This window comes from Sceloporus occidentalis, unplaced genomic scaffold, assembly GCF_023333645.1.
Source record: "Sceloporus occidentalis isolate IW3139 unplaced genomic scaffold, rSceOcc1.0.p SCAF_503, whole genome shotgun sequence".
In the NCBI taxonomy this organism is placed as follows: Eukaryota; Metazoa; Chordata; class Lepidosauria; order Squamata; family Phrynosomatidae; genus Sceloporus; species Sceloporus occidentalis.
In genome coordinates, this window is record NW_028317483.1 from 5,001 (window position 1) to 28,273 (window position 23,273).

Genomic DNA, 23,273 nt, shown 5'->3' on the forward strand with positions numbered 1-23,273 from the left:
CACGCGCCTGTCCTCGCGCTCTCTCTCCTCTCACGCGCCTGTCCTCGCGCTCTCTCTCCTCTCACGCGCCTGTCCTCGCGCTCTCTCTCCTCTCACGCGCCTGTCCTCTCGCTCTCTCTCCTCTCACGCGCCTGTCCTCTCGCTCTCTCTCCTCTCACGCGCCTGTCCTCGCGCTCTCTCTCTCCTCTCACGCGCCTGTCCTCGCGCTCTCTCTCCTCTCACGCGCCTGTCCTCGTCGCTCTCTCTCCTCTCACGCGCCTGTCCTCTCGCTCTCTCTCCTCTCACGCGCCTGTCCTCTCGCTCTCTCTCCTCTCACGCGCCTGTCCTCTCGCTCTCTCTCCTCTCACGCGCCTGTCCCTCTCGCTCTCTCTCCTCTCACGCGCCTGTCCTCCTCGCTCTCTCTCTCCTCTCACGCGGCCTGTCCTCTCGCTCTCTCTCCTCTCACGCGCCTGTCCTCTCGCTCTCTCTCCTCTCACGCGCCTGTCCTCTCGCTCTCTCTCCTCTCACGCGCCTGTCCTCTCGCTCTCTCTCCTCTCACGCGCCTGTCCTCCTCTCGCTCTCTCTCCTCTCACGCGCCTGTCCTCTCGCTCTCTCTCCTCTCACGCGCCTGTCCTCTCGCTCTCTCTCCTCTCACGCGCCTGTCCTCTCGCTCTCTCTCCTCTCTCACGCGCCTGTCCTCTCGCTCTCTCTCTCCTCTCACGCGCCTGTCCTCTCTCTCCTCTCACGCGCCTGTCCTCGCGCTCTCTCTCCTCTCACGCGTCTGTCCTCTCGCTCTCCTCTTCCTCTCACGCGCCTGTCCTCTCGCTCTCTCTCCTCTCACGCGCCTGTCCTCTCGCTCTCTTCTCCTCTCACGCGCCTGTCCTCTCGCTCTCTCTCCTCTCTCACGCGCCTGTCCTCTCGCTCTCTCTCCTCTCACGCGCCTGTCCCTCTCGCTCTCTCTCCTCTCACGCGCCTGTCCTCTCGCTCTCTCTCCTCTCACGCGCCTGTCCTCTTCGCTCTCTCTCCTCTCACGCCCTGTCCTCTCGCTCTCTCTCCTCTCACGCGCCTGTCCTCTCGCTCTCTCTCCTCTCACGCGCCTGTCCTCTCGCTCTCTCTCCTCTCACGCGCCTGTCCTCTCGCTCTCTCTCCTCTCACGCGCCTGTCCTCTCGCTCTCTCTCCTCTCACGCGCCTGTCCTCTCCGCTCTCTCCTCCCCCGAAGGCTCTCAGAATCCCCGTTTAAAGTTCATGCAGAGCAGCTGAGTCTGGAGCAGAAATCCGAAGCCCAGCGGTGGTACCTGACGCCCCTGGAGATCGAGCTAAAGAACAGCACCGTGCTGACCTCCGAGCCGTGTCCCCGGATAGAGCCCAACCCCGGGGTCGCTGCCATCCATGACTACGCCGGCTGGGTGACGGAGGCGTGCAAGGACTCCCCGGAGGAGCAGGAATGTGAGTAGAGCTTCACTTACAGGTTTGGGGGGATTTCTCCTCCAGCGTCATTCCAGGGTCACCTCGGGCCCAGCTGGCCCTGGGTAATGTATAGGTCAACCAGCAAGCAGATGGTCCTGGACTTGCATGCGCGGGCTGGGTGCTGAACCTTCTCGCCGTGGGGTTTGCCTCCTCCTCCTCCTCGGCTTCTTTTAAATGCCCGTTCGGGGGGTCTCCTGCTCCCGTGGCTGATACTTTTCTCTTTCCAGCTGTGGTCAAGCAGTGGGCCCTGACATGGACCCTGTGCGAAGCCCTGTGGGGCCGGCTGAAGGAGCTGGGGGCCGGCCTGGAGGGGCCCAACGAGTACGTGCGTGGTCTGGAGCGGAGGAGAGCCTTCTCCCACTGGCTGTCTCGCACCGCGGCGCCCCGCATCCAGGAGGAGGTGTCTCTCTACGGCGGCGAGCGTCACATCGAGGCCGTCTTCAGTTATTTGACGGGCGGGAGGATCAGCGAGGCGTGCCGGCTGGCGCAGAAAGCGGGTGAGTCTCGTGCCGGTCTGTGCGTGGCATCCGCGTGCCGGTCTGTGCGTGGCACCGCGTGCCGCCCCGTGCGTGGCAACCGCGTGCCGGTCTGTGCGTGGCACCGCGTGCCGGTCTGTGCGTGGCACCGCGTGCCGGTCTGTGCGTGGCACCGCGTGCCGGTCTGTGCGTGGCACCGCGTGCCGCCCCATCTCATTGAACGTGTCGTGATTAGGCGATCACAGGCTCTCCATGCTGCTGTCTCAGCTGATCGGCAGCCGGCTCGTGCGCGACCTCGTGGCCCTACAGCTGGTGGACTGGCACAAGCTGCACGTGGACGGCTTCATCGGCGAGGAGAGGCTTCGCGTCTTCAGCCTGCTGTCCGGCAACCCGGTGAGTCGGCAGGGATCGGCCCTCGCTCGGCCCCGCTGGCGCGCGCTCCGTGTGCTGACGGCTCCTCTCTCCGGCAGGTGTGGCGCTCGTCGGATAAGAAGAGTGTAAACGTCTGCTCGCAGCTGGACTGGAAGCGCGCGCTGGCCGTACACCTCTGGTACATGCTGCCTGCCGACAGCCTCCGTGGCCCAGGCGCTCGCCATGTACGAGGCCGCGTTCCAGGTGAGGGCGCTCGGTACCCGGATTGGGGGGGGGGGGGTGTTGTATACCGCGGGGGGCCGGCGGCTTCATTCTCTCCGACGGCCTGTTTTGCAGGGAGCGGAGGATGGGGTGCCGTACGCCTGTTACCCTCTTCCCCCGTACCTGGAGGACGCCGAGGTCGGCCTGGACGACGAGCTGCTGCCTGCCGGCTCTGCTTCCCTGCAGCGGGACGTCTGCTTCCATCTCCTGAAGCTCTACAGCGAGCGGTAGGCCCCCCAAAACCGGCCCCAACGGCCCCCCAAATATTTAGAATGATTGACCCCGTTGCCGTCGGTGGGGTATGCGGGGGGCGTCCGGTGTCTTGTCAGGACTCGTGTTGCTCATGCATGTTGCGGGGCCCGCGTCACGCGGTGCATCTCGTCTCTTCCAGGCACTATGACTTGTGTCAGCTCCTCGACCCCAAGAGCGTGACCTCCGACCCCCTGGATTACCGCCTCAGCTGGCACCTGTGGATGGTCATGCAGGGCGCTGAGATACACCCACCTGTCCGAGGAGGGCCAAGGGCTGCTGCACGCCAGCTACGCCGCCCAGCTGGAGAGCGCCGGCCTCTGGGAGTGGGCGGTGTTTGTTTTGCTGCATATCGCCAAGGCCGAGTGAGTGCCGTTTCCATGGTTACAGCCCGCCCGTCGCCGCGGGGGCCCCGTTTCTCACCCTCTCCCTGTCTGTTTGCAGCATGCGGGAGGCGGCGGTCCGCGAGCTCATCACCCGGCACTGCGGACTGCGGCAGACGGCAGAGTCGCTGGCGAAGGAGACGTTCCTCGTCACGAAGCTCGCCGTCCCGGCAGCCTGGATCCACGAGGCCAAAGCCGTCCGCGCCCAAACGCCAGGGCGACCGACACAGAGAAGCCCTGTACCTGCTGGAGGCCGGCCACTGGAACCACTGCCACCAGCTCGTCACCAGATACCTGGCCTCGGGTAATAACCGGGGCTCATCCGGACCCCCCGGCCCCATCCGGCCCCCCGGCTAGCCTGTAAAGACTCAAATTTAACCAGTCGCTGGTCTCGTCTTAGATTCAGGAGCCGTATGTCTGCCCCATGCATGTTTAATCCCCTGTATTACCCTCTACCACCTCTGCTGGGAGGCTGCTCCACTTATCTCCCACCCTCTCATAAAGTTAAGCTGTGATTGTATTACGCCGTGTTGGTTCCAGGCATCGGCTGGCAGCGCTCGGGTCTCTTTGTCGTATGGCGCGTCTCTCTGACTGTAGTGTGTTTGTGCGCAGACGCCATCGTGAACGAGGATTACGCTTATCTGCGGCGCTTCCTGGATGTCCTCGCCCTGCCGGAGCACTGCAGGCACATCCAGGGCTGGGACACACGGCCGGACAGGTCTACCTGGACTACATCAGCGTCGTCGAGATGCTCCACCAGATCCAGCAGGTAATGAGCTCAGAGCCGCCATGCGTTTATTTTTCCTCCCCTTTTTTTTTTTTTCCCTGGTGCTCTGTTTGGCTCTCTGGAGGCCACCAGTACTGGGCTGCGGATCTTTCTGTAGCTTCTGTGCCGGGCAAGATCCTGAAACGCTGCTTCCTTCCCCGCATGTCTTTCAGGTGGAGTGCTCGGGGTGCGAGTTGGAGAGACTGCACACCAAAGTGACGTCTCTGTGTAACCGCGTGGAGCAGATCCAGTGCCACAACGCCAGAGACTTCCTGGCCCAGTCCGGTGAGTGCTCTCCCTCCTCCCCCCCTCCCGGCCTTCTCTCCTCCTCCCCTCTCCCGGCCTTCTCTCCTCCTCCCCTCTCCCGGCCTTCTCTTCCTCCTCCCCTCTCCCGGCCTTCTCTCCTCCTCCCCTCTCCCGGCCTTCTCTCCTCCTCTCCTCTCCCGGCCTTCTCTCTCTCCCTCCCCTCTCCCGGCCTTCTCTTCTCTCCTCTCCTCTCCTGGCCTCCTCCTCTCCCGGCCTTCTCTCCTCCTCTCCTCTCCCGGCCTTCTCTTCTCTCCTCCTCCTCCTCTCCCGGCCTTCTCTCCTCCTCCCCTCTCCCGGCCTTCTCTCCTCCTCCCCTCTCCCGGCCTTCTCTCCTCCTCCCCTCTCCCGGCCTTCTCTCCTCCTCCCCTCTCCCGGCCTTCTCTCCTCCTCTCCTCTCCCGGCCTTCTCTTCTCTCCTCCCCTCTCCCGGCCTTCTCTTCTCTCCTCTCCTCTCCTGGCCTCCTCCTCTCCCGGCCTTCTCTCCTCCTCTCCTCTCCCGGCCTTCTCTTCTCTCCTCCTCTCCTCTCCCCGGCCTTCTCTTCTCTCCTGGCCTCCTCCTCCCTCCCTTCTCTTCTCTCCCGGCCTTCTCTTCTCTCCTCCCCTCTCTCCCGGCCTTCTCTTCCTCTCCTCCCCTCTCCCGGCCTTCTCTTCCTCTCCTCCCCTCTCCCGGCCCTTCTCTTCTCTCCTGGCCTCCCTCCTCCCCTCCCTTCTCTTCTCTCCCGGCCTTCTCTTCTCTCCTCCCCTCTCCCGGCCTTCTCTCTCTCCTGGCCTCCTCCTCCCTCCCTTCTCTTCTCTCCCGGCCTTCTCTTCTCTCCTCCCCTCTCCCGGCCTTCTCTTCTCCTCCTCCCCTCTCCCGGCCTTCTCTCCTCTCCTCTCCTCTCCTGGCCTCCTCCTCTCCTCTCCCGGCCTTCTCTCCTCCTCCCCTCTCCCGGCCTTCTCTTCTCTCCTGGCCTCCTCCTCCCCTCTCCCGGCCTTCTCTTCTCTCCTCCCCTCTCCCGGCCTTCTCTTCTCTCCTCCTCTCCTCTCCTCCTCCCCTCCCCCCGGATTTACATCAAACTCTTGTTTTACAGAAATGGCGAAATGCGTCGCCAACATCCTGCGAGTCGTCCTTCGCCTCCAACACGCGCCGGACTCCATGTCTGACGAAGCCCCCCGCGTCCCGCTGCGGCTCCTCGCCCCCCACATCGGACGGCTGCCGATGCCCGAGGACTACGCTCTGGAGGAGCTGCGCGGCGCCTCACGCAGTCCTACTTAAGAGAACTGACCGTTGGGGGCAACTAACGCCGCGGCCGGGCGGGTCCCCGATGCCTCGTTTTTTATGTTTGTGGGAGTAGTGAGTGCGCGGCCTCCACGCCGGCCCCCTATACAGTTATTTGGGATGGGGGCGAGTCGCCCGTGGGACCCTCGCGCTCCTTCCGCTTTGCGTATTTTTAGGGCCCGGCGTCGCCGCCCGGACCCCGAGTGTCGCTTTAAATATAACGATGTTCATAAAAGCCGAGGGTATTTTTTTGTACAGAGCTGTTAAGTTAAGCAGGAGCCCGACGTGGCTTCTCCCTCTAAACCAAAAACCGAAGTCTAAAGTGGGGCGTTTTTCCTCCCCGACCGTTTCACACATTTTGCCAAAAAAATGCTTCCGGCGTTTTCTTTCACTGCGAGAATCCCGTGAGCCGCGTCGGCTTCTCCGCGGAACGTTCTGTGACATGTCCGGCGTCTCGAGCTTCAGCCGTGTGTGTTCTAGATGTGACGTTCTAGAGCTGAGATAGTATACGATCTAGTGCAGGCCGTGGCGTGCGCCTAGGGCCCCCCCCCCCAACGGGAAAGCTGCAACAAAGTGCAATTGTATGCGTTCCGCCAGGCGTGAGGTTCTAGATCTGACATAGTACGCGGGGCGCGTCTCTGTCCGTCAGTTCAGATCGGAACGTCGGTCTCTTTCCCGAGTGCCGTGTCGTGCAGTGATTTGTCTTTGGGCTCGTGTTAAAGGCTAGATTGTAAGCTCACAAGCCTAGCCCCCCCCCCCCCTTTCCGCACAAAGATGGCCTTAAGTTCTGCTGTCGTTGGAGATATTTGAGTGGATGCAGCCCCCCCGATGTATGATTGTGTGCGCAGGAGCTTGCGCTCCGGGGCGTGGTCCTGTGAGGGGTAGGCGAGGCGGGGCGCTGCCGCCGGGCGCTGCTGCATTCTGGGTGTTTGCATGAACATTGTGTTAAGGGTTTTATCCGATGAATAAATGATAGATTTCTCCTGTGCTCTGAATCGTTTTTTAATAAAACATTTATAATACGTCTGGAGTCACTCAATGCGCGGCCCTGCGGCAAACGGGGGGCCGCACTCGGGGCTTTTACCCCGGCCTCGGGGGAATGGGGCAGATTCCCGGGGTTTTTACCCCGGCGTCGGGGGATGGGGCAGATTCCCGGGGTTTTTACCCCGGCGTCAGGGGATGGGGCAGATTCCCAGGGTTTTTGCGTTGGGGGATGGGCAGATTCTCAAGGCATTTGTCTCGGTCACTGGGCTGAGGGGGCAGATGGTGGCATTGTGCATTATCAGGGTTTTTACCCCAGTCTTGGGGAGAAGGGGCAGGTTCTCGGGGTCACAGTCTCCTGACATCTAAGCTTTCCCTGTTTGGTACTCTACTCCCTGCTTGTTACAGGGTCACCGTACCCAAGGCCGGGTCCCCCTGTTTGAGGGCTGAGGAATCACCAGTCAGTCCCTCATACGGATCGCACTCAGCTATCCCCGGATCATCCAGACCACCATTCGTAGCAAACCAAGAAGAGCTCTCTTTATTACAAACACACAGAACTTATATACAATCTCAATGCAATGAGTACCGAACCCAACCCCCACTCCCATCACTCCCATCCCATCACAAATCCCATCAGTATACAGGGGATGTATCAGGTGAGGGGATTACAGAATACAATGGGTTCCCCCACCTGTGTTATCCCCCCTGTAGTGCGGGTGCCGTCTGGGCAGACAGGGCTGTGCTGGCTGATTAAGAGCCCCAGCCAGATTATAGGATCGTCTCTTTGAAGGCTGGGGCTGAATCCACATCAGTCTCTGGGCCGGTTACACAATAATACACAATATAATATATTACCGGGTCACGGTATACAGAACCGGACACAAAAGTGCTCCGTGACCCGGCTAAACTTCATATGAGCCAGCTAGCCTGGCCCTGTCACAGTAATATAACCCCTGCGCTGTATACAGTAATATAACCCCCAGCGCTGTATACAGTAATATAACCCCCAGCACTGTATACAGTAATATAACCCCCAGCGCTGTATACAGTAATATAACCCCCCAGCGCTGTATACAGTAATATAACCCCCAGCGCTGTATACAGTAATATAACCCCCCAGCGCTGTATACAGTAATATAACCCCCAGCGCTGTATACAGTAATATAACCCCCAGCACTGTATACAGTAATATAACCCTCAGCGCTGTATACAGTAATATAACCCCCCAGCGCTGTATACAGTAATATAACCCCAGCACTGTATACAGTAATATAACCCCCCAGCGCTGTATACAGTAATATAACCCCCCAGCGCTGTATACAGTAATATAACCCCCAGCGCTGCATACAGTAATAACCCCCCAGCGCTATATACAGTAATATAACCCCCCAGCGCTGTATACAGTAATATAACCCCCCAGCGCTGTATACAGTAATATAACCTCCAGCGCTGTATACAGTAATATAACCCCCCCCAGCGCTGTATACAGTAATATAACCTCCAGCGCTGTATACAGTAATATAACCCCCCCCAGCGCTGTATACAGTAATATAACCCCCCCAGCACTGTATACAGTAATATAACCCTCAGCGCTGTATACAGTAATATAACCCCCCAGCGCTGTATACAGTAATATAACCCCAGCACTGTATACAGTAATATAACCCCCCAGCGCTGTATACAGTAATATAACCCCCCAGCGCTGTATACAGTAATATAACCCCCAGCGCTGTATACAGTAATAACCCCCCAGCGCTATATACAGTAATATAACCCCAGTGCTGTATACAGTAATATAACCACCAGCGCTGTATACAGTAATATAACCCCCCAGCGCTATATACAGTAATATAACCCCCCAGCGCTGTATACAGTAATATAACCCCCAGCGCTGTATACAGTAATAACCCCCCAGCGCTATATACAGTAATATAACCCCCGCGCTGTATACAGTAATATAACCCACCCAGTGCTGTATACAGTAATATAACCACCAGCGCTGTATACAGTAATATAACCCCCAGCGCTGTATACAGTAATATAACCCCCAGCACTGTATACAGTAATATAACCCCCACCGCTGTATACAGTAATATAACCCCCCCAGCGCTGTATACAGTAATATAACCCCCCAGCGCTGTATACAGTAATATAACCCCCCAGCGCTGTATACAGTAATATAACCCCCAGCGCTGTATACAGTAATATAACCCCCCAGCACTGTATACAGTAATATAACCCCCACCGCTGTATACAGTAATATAACCCCCCCAGCGCTGTATACAGTAATATAACCCCCCCAGCGCTGTATACAGTAATATAACCCCCCAGCGCTGTATACAGTAATATAACCCCCAGCGCTATATAAAGTAATTGTTGGTTGAATTAATGGTCGAATTCTCCTCAGAAAGAGTTTCCCTTTATTTAGATCATGCGCATAATCGAGACAAGGCACACAACACACAAAAGTCGAAGCGTTGTCTGATTATATGTTTAGAATACATGGTTTATATAGCATCTTATCTACTTGTAATAGCAGGCATCATTATGATTGGTTACTTTTCAAGCAGGTTACACCTATTAAGCTGCATAATTAAAAATGGCCCAGACTTGACCTTTTATTCTATATATATATATAGAATATCATAGAGGAAGCGTGCTGGCGGGGACTGGTGCATATATCATGGACATGACATTTTCTACTTCCTTATATGTAAGCAAATAATATTTTTGATAACATAAGTATTTTTCCAACAGTAATATAACCCCAGCGCTGTATACAGTAATATAACCCCCCAGCGCTGTATACAGTAATATAACCCCCCAGCACTGTATACAGTAATATAACCCCCCAGCACTGTATACAGTAATATAACCCCCAGCGCTGTATACAGTAATATAACCCCCCAGCGCTGTATACAGTAATATAACCCTCAGCGCTGTATACAGTAATATAACCCCCCCAGCGCTGTATACAGTAATATAACCCCCCAGCGCTGTATACAGTAATATAACCCCCCAGCGCTGTATACAGTAATATAACCCCCCAGCGCTGTATACAGTAATATAACCTCCAGCGCTGTATACAGTAATATAACCCCCCCCAGCGCTGTATACAGTAATATAACCCCCCAGCGCTGTATACAGTAATATAACCTCCAGCGCTGTATACAGTAATATAACCCCCCCCAGCGCTGTATACAGTAATATAACCCCCCCAGTGCTGTATACAGTAATATAACCCCCAGCGCTGTATACAGTAATATAACCCCCCAGCGCTGTATACAGTAATATAACCCCCCAGCGCTGTATACAGTAATATAACCCCCCCCAGCGGGGTATTAGTATATCTGTTAGAGGGTGACTTTTAGTTTTAACCCCTTTACCTCCTGAGTTGTGTGCAGATCCTTAACCCTTTATGGTGTAAGTATAGCCGATTGCCAGTAGTACTGAAAGGGTTATTTCGGGTCCGCTGGTGGCTCCTTCTGGTCTCCCGGGGGTAAATCGGGTGTTGTTAGTGAATAATGTTCCCGGTCGCCCTCTAGCGGATGCCGGGGGTCTCCGGGGTGCTGATCCCGGCCGCTCGCTGCACGGATGGGGTAATTCCTCTCTCCCGGTGGGGGGAGTATCGGGGTATTAAGGCAGGGGGTATTGTGTAAGAGTGGGGGGGGCAGCTCAGGGCTTCACAGACTGGGACCAGAGAGGGGGCAATAGGGGCTCAGTGCTGGGGTAAAGGGGCAGATCAGCGCGGGGGGGGGGATTCCAGTCCTATTGGGGGGCAAATAAAAGGGACCCCGAGACTGGGGGGGGGGGCTGCCAAGAAGGAGGGGGGGAGGAGAGAGGGAGGGAGTCCCGCACTGAGGAGGGGGAGAGGAGCGCTCCGGGGCAGGTGGGCAGAAGACGCGCGGAGGGGCAGCTGCTGCTGTGATGGTGGGAGCTGGCAGGAGAGCTGGGGGGCTCACACAGTGACCGAGGGTCTCACCCGACACCCCAACATGAGACTTCTGTGCCTCCTCATCAACTGCCTGCCGCTGCTGCCGGGTAAGTACCCCGCCCGGGGCTTCTCTTTACTATTATTACTGGATTTACCCCCAAAGCCCCGGGAGACCCCAGCGTACCCGTTATCTGAGGCATTAACCCCTCTGATGCCGTGGATAGCAGGGAGGGTTAACCCCTGAGGTGCAGGTGGGGAGTTTGGGGCAATTCTGTGAGGAGATGCTCTGCAAACAATAACCCCCCCCCCCCCCCCCCCCCCCCCCGTTCATATGTGCTGAGGTGACAGGGGGTATATACAGAGGATGGGGGTAAGTTTGTCCTTTATTGCCCCCCAGGCGGTCACCTGCCCAGCCCAGTCTGCACCCCGCACATCCTCGTCCCCCGCGCCATCCACAGATCCTCCGCCCGGCTGCCGCTTCATCCTCGCTCTATTAATACGAAGTGTTTCATGTCTCCTCTGCCTGCCATCTGCTGATCTACAGCGGTAGCGAGTATCACCCTCATAAATAATACCGTATATAACACAATGTACAGCGCCGCGGAGTATGACGGCGATATATAAATAATAATATCACACATTGTACAGCGCTGCGGAGTATGACGGCGATATATAAATAATAATATCACACACTGTACAGCGCTGCGGAGTATGACGGCGATATATAAATAATAATAATAACACATTGTACAGCGCTGCGGAGTATGACGGCGATATATAAATAATAATATCACACACTGTACAGCGCTGCGGAGTATGACGGCGATATATAAATAATAATACACATTGTACAGCGCTGCGGAGTATGACGGCGATATATAAATAATAATAACACATTGTACAGCGCCGCGGAGTATGACGGCGATATATAAATAATAATATCACACATTGTACAGCGCTGCGGAGTATGACGGCGATATATAAATAATAATAACACACATTGTACAGCGCCGCGGAGTATGACGGCGATATATAAATAACAATAACACATTGTACAGCGCTGCGGAGTATGACGGTGATATATAAATAATAATAACACACATTGTACAGCGCTGCGGAGTATGACGGCGATATATAAATAATAATAACACATTGCACAGCGCTGCGGAGTATGACGGCGATATATAAATAATAATAACACACATTTTACAGCGCTGCGGAGTATGACGGCGATATATAATAATAATAATAACACATTGTACAGCGAATGCGGAGTATGACGGCGATATATAAATAATAATAACACACATTTTACAGCGCTGCGGAGTATGACGGCGATATATAAATAATAATAACACACATTGTACAGCGCTGCGGAGTATGATTCGGCGATATATATAATAATAATAACACATTGTACAGCGCTGCGGAGTATGACGGCGATATATAAATAATAATAACACACATTGTACAGCGCTGCGGAGTATGACGGCGATATATAAATAATAATAATAACACAATGTACAGCGCTGCGGAGTATGACGGCGATATATAAATAATAATAACACACATTGTACAGCGCTGCGGAGTATGACGGCGATATATAAATAATAACACATTGTACAGCGCTGCGGAGTATGACGGCGATATATAAATAATAACACACATTGTACAGCGCTGCGGAGTATGACGGCGATATATAAATAATAACACAATGTACAGCGCTGCGGAGTATGACGGCGATATATAAATAATAATAATAACACAGACATTGTACAGCGCTGCGGAGTATGACGGCGATATATAAATAATAACACATTGTACAGCGCTGCGGAGTATGACGGCGATATATAAATAATAATAACACACATTGTACAGCGCTGCGGAGTATGACGGCGATATATAAATAATAATATCGCACATTGTACAGCGCTGCGGAGTATGACGGCGATATATAAATAATAATAACACACATTGTACAGCGCTGCGGAGTATGACGGCGATATATAAATAATAATAATAACACATTGTACAGCGCTGCAGAGTATGACGGCGATATATAAATAATAATAACACACATTGTACAGCGCTGCGGAGTATGACGGCGATATATAAATAATAATATCGCACATTGTACAGCGCTGCGGAGTATGACGGCGATATATAAATAATAATAACACACATTGTACAGCGCTGCGGGGTATGACGGCGATATATAAATAATAACACACATTGTACAGCGCTGCGGAGTATGACGGCGATATATAAATAATAATAATAACACACATTGTACAGCGCTGCGGGGTATGACGGCGATATATAAATAATAATAACACATTGTACAGCGCTGCGGAGTATGACGGCGATATATAAATAATAATAACACACATTGTACAGCGCTGCGGAGTATGACGGCGATATATAAATAATAATAACACACATTGTACAGCGCTGCGGAGTATGACGGCGATATATAAATAATAATAACACACTGTACAGCGCTGCGGAGTATGACGGCGATATATAAATAATAATAACACACTGTACAGCGCTGCGGAGTATGACGGCGATATATAAATAATAATAACACATTGTACAGCGCTGCGGAGTATGACGGCGATATATAAATAATAATAACACACATTGTACAGCGCTGCGGAGTATGACGGCGATATATAAATAATAATAACACATTGTACAGCGCTGCGGAGTATGACGGCTATATATAAATAATAATATCACACATTGTACAGCGCTGCGGAGTATGATGGCGATATATAAATAATAATATCACACATTGTACAGCGCTGCGGAGTATGACGGCGATATATAAATAATAATAACACACATTGTACAGCGCTGCGGAGTATGACAGCGATATATAAATAATAATAACACACATTGTACAGCGCTGCGGAGTATGACGGCGATATATAAATAATAACAACACATTGTACAGCGCTGCGGAGTATGACAGCGATATATAAATAATAATAATAACACATTGTACAGCGCTGCGGAGTATGACGGCGATATATAAATAATAATAACACATTGTACAGCGCTGCGGAGTATGACGGCGATATATAAATAATAATTCGTTTTTTACACTATTTGTTACTCCTCCCCCTTTCTCTGTTTCTGTGGATTGGCTGCGGAGATCGGGATCTGGTATGTGAAGAATCCTGATCGGTTGGAATGGAAGGGGCTGATTGGAGGAAAGTGGCGCGTTTAGTAAATATGTTTTTGAATGTTCATTTTATTTTAATATTTCGGGCCGCACCTTGTAAGTGAAAGTAATGCCCCCGTGGAGGGTCTCCAGTCTCAGTGTCCGTGGGGTCTGAGGGCCGCCCCATCCCGGCATCTCGGAATTAGTTGTAATTCTATCGACTGTAACCCCCGCCCCGCCCCATTCACTCGCTTTGCGCTGAGAGCAGACAGGATCGCGTCGTGATCTGTAAGTGAGTCTGTGGGAAGTGAGTGGGGAGCGACGCGCCGGCATTAAACATTGAACGCGGGAGGGTGGAGAGCAGCGCCGGGGACACGGAGTGTAAACACACACGCCAGCGCCTCCCAATACACGGGTAATTAGTGACGGGCTAACAGCTCCTGCATGCTCACAGGTGACAGCAGCTGCACGTCAGGTTAATATGATATTAGATCATACCGTGTGCCAGCGCTGCCCCCGCCGGAGGGTATTAACGGAGTGTAATACATATTGTTACAGGGTCACCGTACCCAAGGCCGGGTCCCCCTGTTTGAGGGCTGAGGAATCACCAGTCAGTCCCTCATACGGATCGCACTCAGCTATCCACGGATCATCCAGACCACCATTCGTAGTAAACCAAGAAGAACTCTCTTTATTACAAACACACAGAACTTATATACAATCTCAATGCAATGTGTACCGAACCCAACCCCCAATCCCATCACTCACATCCCATCACAAATCCCATCAGTATACAGGGGATGTATCAGGTGAGGGGATTACAGAATACAATGGGTTCCCCCACCTGTGTTATCCCCCCTGTAGTGCGGGTGCCGTCTGGGCAGACAGGGCTGTGCTGGCTGATTAAGAGCCCCAGCCAGATTATAGGATCGTCTCTTTGAAGGCTGGGGCTGAATCCACATCAGTCTCTGGGCCGGTTACACAATAAACACAATATAATATATTACCGGGTCACGGGATACGGAACCGGACACAAAAGTGCTCCGTGACCCGGCTAAACTTCATATGACACATGAGCCAGCTAGCCTGGCCCTGTCACACATATCTTTTCACCAATAATAACACACGGTCCTTTTATATTACTGGGGTTAGAAGAGATGTTAAATGTGTTAGACTCTTTTACACGGAGTCCCGACATGAACCAGGGAAAGGGTTAAAGAAACCATAATGTAACCCAGCACCGGTCTGGAGGGCTAAAGCTGACTCTGCCCCTCTGAGGCTGGTGGTCGCCAGTGGTAGGTGCCGGGTCCAGCGCAGAGATCAGTGCAGGGTACAGCACAGAGATCAGCGCAGGGTACAGAACAGAGATCAGCACAGAGTCAGTGCAGGGTACAGCACAGAGATCAGCGCAGAGATCAGTGCAGGGTACAGCAGAGATCAGCACAGAGTCAGTGCAGGGTACAGCAGAGATCAGCGCAGAGTAAGTGCAGGGTACAGCACAGAGATCAGTGCAGAGTCGGTGCAGGGTACAGCACAGAGTCAGTGCAGGGTACAGCACAGAGATCAGTACAGAGTCAGCACAGAGTCAGCGCAGGGTACAGCAGAGAGATCAGCGCAGAGTAAGTGCAGGGTACAGCACAGAGATCAGCGCAGAGTCAGTGCAGGGTACAGCACAGAGATCAGTACAGAGTCAGCGCAGGGTACAGCAGAGAGATCAGCGCAGAGTCAGTGCAGGGTACAGCACAGAGATCAGCGCAGAGTCAGTGCAGGGTACAGCACAGAGATCAGTACAGAGTCAGCGCAGGGTACAGCAGAGATCAGCGCAGAGTAAGTGCAGGGTACAGCGCAGAGTCAGTGCAGGGTACAGCACAGAGATCAGTACAGAGTCAGCACAGAGTCAGCGCAGGGTACAGCAGAGAGATCAGCGCAGAGTAAGTGCAGGGTACAGCACAGAGATCAGCGCAGAGTCAGTGCAGGGTACAGCACAGAGATCAGTACAGAGTCAGCGCAGGGTACAGCAGAGAGATCAGCGCAGAGTCAGTGCAGGGTACAGCAGAGATCAGCGCAGAGTAAGTGCAGGGTACAGCACAGAGATCAGCGCAGAGTCAGTGCAGGGTACAGCACAGAGATCAGTACAGAGTCAGCACAGAGTCAGCGCAGGGTACAGCAGAGAGATCAGCGCAGAGTAAGTGCAGGGTACAGCACAGAGATCAGCGCAGAGTCAGTGCAGGGTACAGCACAGAGATCAGTACAGAGTCAGCGCAGGGTACAGCAGAGAGATCAGCGCAGAGTCAGTGCAGGGTACAGCAGAGATCAGCGCAGAGTAAGTGCAGGGTACAGCACAGAGATCAGCGCAGAGTCAGTGCAGGGTACAGCACAGAGATCAGTACAGAGTCAGCACAGAGTCAGCGCAGGGTTGAGAGCAGAGTTGAGGCGCCCGGCTGCGGGGTGAATGTGATTTTTATGAAAGTTCTCTTGAGCCCCAAAAACTCTATTTTCCACGGACCGGAAACGGCGTTATTCGCAGCGGTTTGCAGCTTTCTCATACAGCAGACGCTGCGCTCCGCTGGGGTCTGATTCTTCCGGACCCCCGGCTCGCTCCGGTAAACTACATGTTCTGGGAATATGATTGGCGTTTATTCTCTTTCCGGGGTAAATCAGTTGAAACTAAGCTTTCCCTGCTTGACCATAGGTAAGACCCCCAATCCTCCTGGGACAGGCGTGTTTTAGGCAAACCCTGTCTCCACATCCTGTAGACACCTACTCTCATCATCCTCATCCAGGGGTCAGAAACACTGCCCGCAATAGCTCATCAAACAATGCAGGGTCCAGTCGCCGGGTCCCCCCTTCAGTAACACCACAAATCCAGCCCTGCGCTGGGAATGAAAGGGTTAATGCATCTCTGGCTTCAGGGGCCTTTCCACGGAACCGATCAGTTTACACGGAATTAACCCGTTCAGTACCACAACTCCTATTAATGGAAAAACGGGGCATAAATTCCCATAAATCCCAAAATAATGATGAATGCGTCGGGCAGGAGCGGGGATTCGGGGTGACAGCGCCCTTGGTGTCTGGAGGCGAAAGCGGTTGCTTTTATTGGGCTGACTTCGAAAAAGACGTCGCTTGAGCCTCCGAGACCTCAGAGGTCTCTTCCTCATCTTCTGGTCCTTTGATTTCTTTCTTCCTGCGCCGTCGCGTTTCTCCGCGCAGCCGGGTTGATGAGCGGCAGGATAATCATCTCTTCGGAGTTAATGCCGCTTAATTGTATTTCTTTTATCTTTAGCCGATAAAGTCTTTTCTGGCACCAGTCGCCTCTGGCCGGGTAATCAGCGGATCGGGGGGGTGCGGGAAGGGGGGGTGCGATGGATTTCCGGCTGTTCAGCGGATCTGGATGATTGGTAAATAATGACGGGTGATTTGCCCCAGACTCGGGGTATTATCCGCTATGCATGAGAGCTTCTCGTATTTTTGGGATTCGACCCCACACGGTATGGATCCGGGGCAAACCACTGCCCTCAAACAACACAGACCCTGGGGCTTAGGGGTCAGCCTAGGGCTAGTGGCCCCTGGGTGAAGTATCCCCCCCACTGTAACTGAATAAATGCACATTCTAACACAGAAAGTCACTCTAACACCATTCACTTACACGTACATACACCATCCCCCGCCTCTCCCTCACACCTCTCACACATGACACTCTTAACACCTTACGCACACACACTCACACTAACACCATGCACTCACACATGCTCCAACACCCTACATTAACACATAAAGACTGTCATACAGTAACACACACTCACGCTAACACTGTACACACTCACACTAACAGCATGCATTTACACACACGCACACACACACACTGACACACACACACACATACACTGACACACACACACACATACACTGACACACACACACTGACACACACACACACTGACACACACATACACACTGACACACACACACACACACTGACACACACACACTGACACACACATACACACTGACACACACACTGACACACACATACACACTGACACACACACACACACACTGACACACACACACACATACACTGACACACACACACTGACACACACATACACACTGACACACACACACACACTGACACACACATACACACTGACACACACACACATACACACTGACACTCTCTCCTTCTCCCCCTTCTGTCATTACCGCACCTCACACTCTGCTTCCGCCCTTCTACCTCGGAGTCAAGTAACCCTCGAAGAACTTGGCTTCACGCATAGGGTGCTGCACTGGGATAGGGTCTTCCGCGGCAGGGACTGGATTGCCCGGCAGCGGGGTTGTGAGTTGGTACCTTGCCTAGGGCTGCATGGAGTGTTAATCTGGATCTGCCCCTGAATCAAATGATATCTGCCCCCGACCCCCCCATGGGAGAAGGGGAGGGGGGCTGCTTGGCTAAGGATGATGTGATTGTAGCGAGGGGGATGTCCGCCAATCACCACCCCATCCCACCTTCTTTCTCTTCTCTCTGGCTTTTTTTTTTGTCTAAGCCTTTAAGTGCCGTAATAAGAGAGAATGGAGACCGGGCGGATTACCGCGGCGCACGCACGCACGCTTACCCCCATATCTGAACCTTTCTTCCATTTACTTGACCGTTCTGCCCCCTCGTTTCTCTCTTTTCAGCCATCCAAGGAGCACAAGGAAAATATGCCTACAAGCTGATGAACGATTTGTTTGCCAACTACTCCAACGCGCTGCGTCCGGTGGAAGACATGGACAAGGTCCTCAACGTGACTCTGCAGGTCACCCTGTCTCAGATCATTGACATGGTACGGGTATTGTATGAAGATTTACAGAGGGGGTGGCTGCGCAGGTCCCTCCGTAACGCTATTATCACAGATACCTCGACGGGCGATTTATACCCTGTGACGGGGCAGCAAGATGGCGGCTCCTGCGTACAGCGCGGGGTAACAGAGGGCGGTAATATTAATATATCATGGAAGGGAAGATGAGGGATCCGTTGAAATGTTTGTATCTGGCTGTCCGTCCAGGTTTGCGTGTAAGTATGTAACGTCGCTCTCCTTTACACGGATGTGAGGACCCAGCGTGTGGGGGAGGGGCCGGTGGTCATCGTTACTGGTGTATAAAGTGGGTCTTTGTTTAATCTCTTTAACCCCTTTCCCCCCGTTTCCCCCCCCCCAGGACGAGCGGAACCAGATCCTGATGGCGTACCTGTGGATCCGTCAGGTGTGGTTTGACGCCTACCTGCGCTGGAACAAGGATGATTATGATGGTCTCGATACCATCCGTATACCTAGCAGTTATGTATGGAGACCTGATATAGTCCTATATAACAAGTAGGTCGGATCGGTGTTGGGCTCCATCAACTCATTTCTTACCACTTTTCCAGCCTGGGATCAGGCGATGACTTCTGGCTTTTGCCCCATTTACCTCCTCCCTCCCTCCATCTTAGATTATTACCCCCGTGCAGCTAAATCCCCTCTCTGTCCCTCTGATCTCCGCCATGGAAATAGTCACCCGAAGTCTCGGGACTCCGCACCGCGCCATTAGGAAGGCGTCCATCTTCAGGAGGGGCTCGGAAAAGGTAGGACGCCAAAAAAAGAGTCAACTCTGGCCAAATCCGGACTGGAAATGGCTGCATGAAAAGTGGTAGAGTAACCCTTTAACTGCCTGCGTGGGGGAAAAATAGACGCCTCGCGAAAAATAACGGCCGTCTGCTAATACTTGACCCGAAATGAGACGTTCGCGAACTCGGGGCAAGAAAGAGAATTTAGGTGTGATCTGGTCTAAAAATAAATTCTTTTTAGTGAGTTCTGGACTAGTATGATGACTACTGGTCATAAAACGGTCGTTATGGAGACAGTTACTGATCAGGAGGTAAAGATATTCGTAATGGAGTCACCTGTATTCAAGCAGGGATTACAGCTGTGATATAGCAGGGAGAAAAGAGCCAATTGGGAGGCTCAATCAGAGCAGTATCTGAATACTGAGACAGGGTGAAAACCCAGAGAATCTGCCCGTTCACCCCAAGACTGGGGTAAAAACCCTTAAAATCTGCCCATTCACCCTGAGACTGGGGTAAAAACCCTGAGAATCTGCCCATTCACCCCCAGACTGGGGTAAAAACCCTGAGAATCTGCCCTTTCACCCCAAGACTGGCGTAAAAACCCTGAGAATCTGCCCATTCACCCCGAGACTGGGGTAAAAACCCTGAGAATCTGCCCATTCACCCCAAGACTGGGGTAAAAACCCTTAAAATCTGCCCATTCACCCCGAGACTGGGGTAAAAACCCTGAGAATCTGCCCATTTACCCCGAGACTGGGGTAAAAACCCAGATAATCTGCCCATTCAGCCCGAGACTGGGGTAAAAACCCTGAGAATCTGCCCATTCAGCCCGAGACTGGGGTAAAAACCCTGAGAATCTGCCCATTCACCTCCAGACTGGGGTAAAAACCCTGAGAATCTGCCCATTCATCCGAGACTGGGGTAAAAACCCTGAGAATCTGCCCATTCATCCGAGACTAAGCATTTGGGGTGTAGGAGACCGAGCGAGCGGAACGTTTGTAGAATAAGGCGATTTAATTTGAGGGAATCGCTGGCTGGCGGGACGTTCTGGTTTTCGGAATATGGAGCGTTGGTAGAATGTGGAAGGAGCGGGGGGGGGGGGTATTATGGCCGGTCCGACGGCCTCCCGCACGCCGGTACTGAAGGTGAAACCCAATCTGAAGGTGCAGCTGCTGGCTGAGGCGGCTCATGTTCTCCCGCGGAGCTGACCTTCCGAGCCCCGGCACCGACTGACACTTTAGCTTCTCCGGCAGCCTCTTCTAATGTGTTCCTGAGAGCAGGTGGATTTGGCACAGACAGTCATATCACCCAACTGCCCCCGTTACATTTAACCCTTTGGTGCCCGGATCACTTCACCCGGGGTGTTAAAAAAAGTTGAGCTAACGTATAGCTTTTTTCCGGATGGGGTTTTATGCTTAGGTTCCCTCAGATCTCCCGCTTTTAAAAGCCTACCACTCCCATCATCCTCAGCCAGGCGTTGGTTTAAATTTTCCGTATGATAGCTGGATAGGAGCCGATATGCTTCATGGGTTACAGATCAGCTGACGAGTATTGGTTGATCAAATCGCGGGTGCTGCTCCCATTGGTTGCTCGTCTCCGGAGGCGTGGCCGGTGCTGGTTTTGCGGTGTATATATATTTATATATAGCAGAGGGCTTTACACCTTCATCCTGGCTCTAAATGCATGGAGCGTATCGTTTAGGGGGCTTTCACAGAAGGTCACCTTTGTTTAAAAGGCTAAATGTAGGGTAACCCCAGCCTTGGGAGCGGTGACCCCCAATCAATGACACCACGGGATTTATCGAATTGTCACCAGCTCCACTACTCTTTCCAAAGGACCAACCCCAGCGGGTGTCTCTTCCAAGCCGGGCCTGCGTAATGTGTAGGTAAAGCTCACCGGTTTAACTATACATTGTACAGGACCAACTTCTTGCAGGAGAAACCAGCTGAGATTGGGACTTCGAAATGGAGAGTGAACTTGGAGTTCCGTAGCTTGGACGTGGAGATGGAGTGCCTGTGACACGAGCCTCAGCTCGATGGCTGCCTATCGGGGGTCACCAGTCCCTGACCTAGTGACCTCCACGACGCACCTGGATGATCTATAAGGAGCTGAACGAGACTCTTCTCTTTCCTTGTAGCGCTGATGACCAGTTCACAGGCTCCATGGAGACCAATGTCGTCATTCGATACGATGGTCAGATCATGTGGGACTCTCCGGCCATCACCAAGAGCTCCTGCAAGGTCGACGTCTCCTTCTTCCCATTTGACGGCCAGCAGTGCCGCTTAACCTTCGGCTCCTGGACGTACAACGGCAACCAAATCGATATCCTGAATCATTTAGATACGGGGGACCTGACCGACTTTGTGGAAAACGTGGAGTGGGAGATTCTCGGCATGCCGGCTAAGAAGAATGTTATCACCTATGGGTGCTGCTCGGAGCCGTACCCAGATGTGACCTACACGCTCATGCTCAAGAGGAGAGCCTCGTTTTACATCTTTAACCTGCTCCTCCCCTGTGTAATGATTTCATTCCTTGCACCCCTAGGGTTCTATCTTCCTGCCGACTCCGGGGAGAAGGTCTCTTTGGGGGTCACCGTCCTTTTGGCTCTAACTGTGTTTCAGCTCCTAGTGGCAGAAAGCATGCCGCCCTCAGAAAATGTGCCACTCATTGGTGAGTAGTGATAAAAAGTGAAATTAAAGTATTCGGGGACACACCTAGTGTCTCCCTAACCCCATATGGAAGCTTAAGGAGGTGGAGCTCAGTTGCAGGGGGTGGTGTTGACAGTAGGTGGGTGGGGAATAGAGGCAGGAAGTGGGCGGATCAGACCACTTCCACGGGAGAAATCTCATCAGGAAGTTCTGGGTCAAAGGACTAATGGTTCCTATAAAATCTCCAAGCGAAACAAGATAACTAATAAAATAATAACAAAAGTTATGGGTTGTGGGTGGGGTTATTACAAAGCCACACCCCTTTCACGGTCATAGTATCAAAATGGGCGAGCGAGGAGCAGACCTTTACTGACACTGTCTATTTTCCAGGAAAGTATTACATAGCCACCATGACGATGATCACGGCGTCTACTGCGCTGACCATATTCATAATGAACATACATCACTGCGGGCCGGAGGCAAAGCCGGTTCCCAGGTGGGCAAAGAAGTTCATCCTGAAGTACATGTCGCGGATATTCTTCGTGTACGAGGTGGGTGAGAGCTGTAAGAGGCCTACATCGGAACCCACGCCTGAGAAGATTCCCAAGGTCCAGGTGATGAATGGACAGGCCAAACGCAAGGAAACCGCAGCCATACTCAAGAACTGCCCAGACAACGTCGGTCCCGAGGGTACGGAGAAGGTGGAAGATGCCCATGGCTTGGGCAGTCCTTCCAACGATGATCAACATGGTGCATGGAAAGAGACTGGCAAATATGTTAACTCCGAACTGAGCGGCGGCTGGAAGGAAAGCGGTTACTCAGAGTGTCCCAAGAGCCATTGCTTGTGCCACAATGAGCGCCTGCTCAAAAACATTGAATACATGGCCAACTGTTTCCGAGAGCAAAAGGCAGCTCAGAAACGGACAGGGGAGTGGAAGAAGGTAGCCAAAGTCATGGACAGGTTCTTCATGTGGGTTTTCTTCATTATGGTCTTTTTCATGAGTGTTCTGATCATGGGGAAAGCCATCTGATGGACCCTCATCCACAGGATCTTCAGCAGCATCTCGTCGTGGCCCATACAGTGTAAATCTACTGGTCTTCAGTTCCATCCTGTACGTAACGAAGCCACAGTGGAGTTCCAGTCCGCATGATGCCTCCTGATAATAACATGATGGGGGGGCTGGTCAATATGTATGTTACAGCAATAAACGTGGTCGTATCTCACATTGACGTGTCCATAACGGGCTTCTGTATTTATCGGGTTCCATCAACACGGAGCACAACATACGCCGACTCCTTCAGTGCTAAATGGGTGAGCCTCCTCATGCCATGTGCGCCACTGAAAAGGGGTTAATAAGGAGCTGTTAAGAAAGCTGTTTGGCTGGAGTCTTCTTCAGTCGTAGATGTGAATGGCCCAGTTGACCCCTTCTGCTGGACTCC

At 52.9% G+C, this 23,273-nt stretch overlaps 1 protein-coding gene and 1 pseudogene across 1 annotated transcript; both read left to right on the forward strand.

The window, feature by feature from the left end:
• LOC149271465 (nuclear pore complex protein Nup98-Nup96-like) overlaps nt 1-5,540 on the forward strand; it is a 9,666-nt pseudogene extending 4,126 nt beyond the window's left edge.
• Nucleotides 5,541-10,496: 4,956 nt separating this feature from the next.
• On the forward strand, nt 10,497-22,864 carry LOC149271466 (neuronal acetylcholine receptor subunit alpha-10-like). Its single transcript, XM_089507389.1, has 5 exons — nt 10,497-10,542; nt 18,282-18,427; nt 18,801-18,955; nt 21,323-21,855; nt 22,224-22,864. Exons 1-5 carry the CDS (start codon nt 10,497-10,499, stop codon nt 22,862-22,864), a joined length of 1,521 nt encoding a protein of 506 aa, XP_089363515.1.
• The last annotated feature ends 409 nt before the right edge of the window (nt 22,865-23,273 follow it).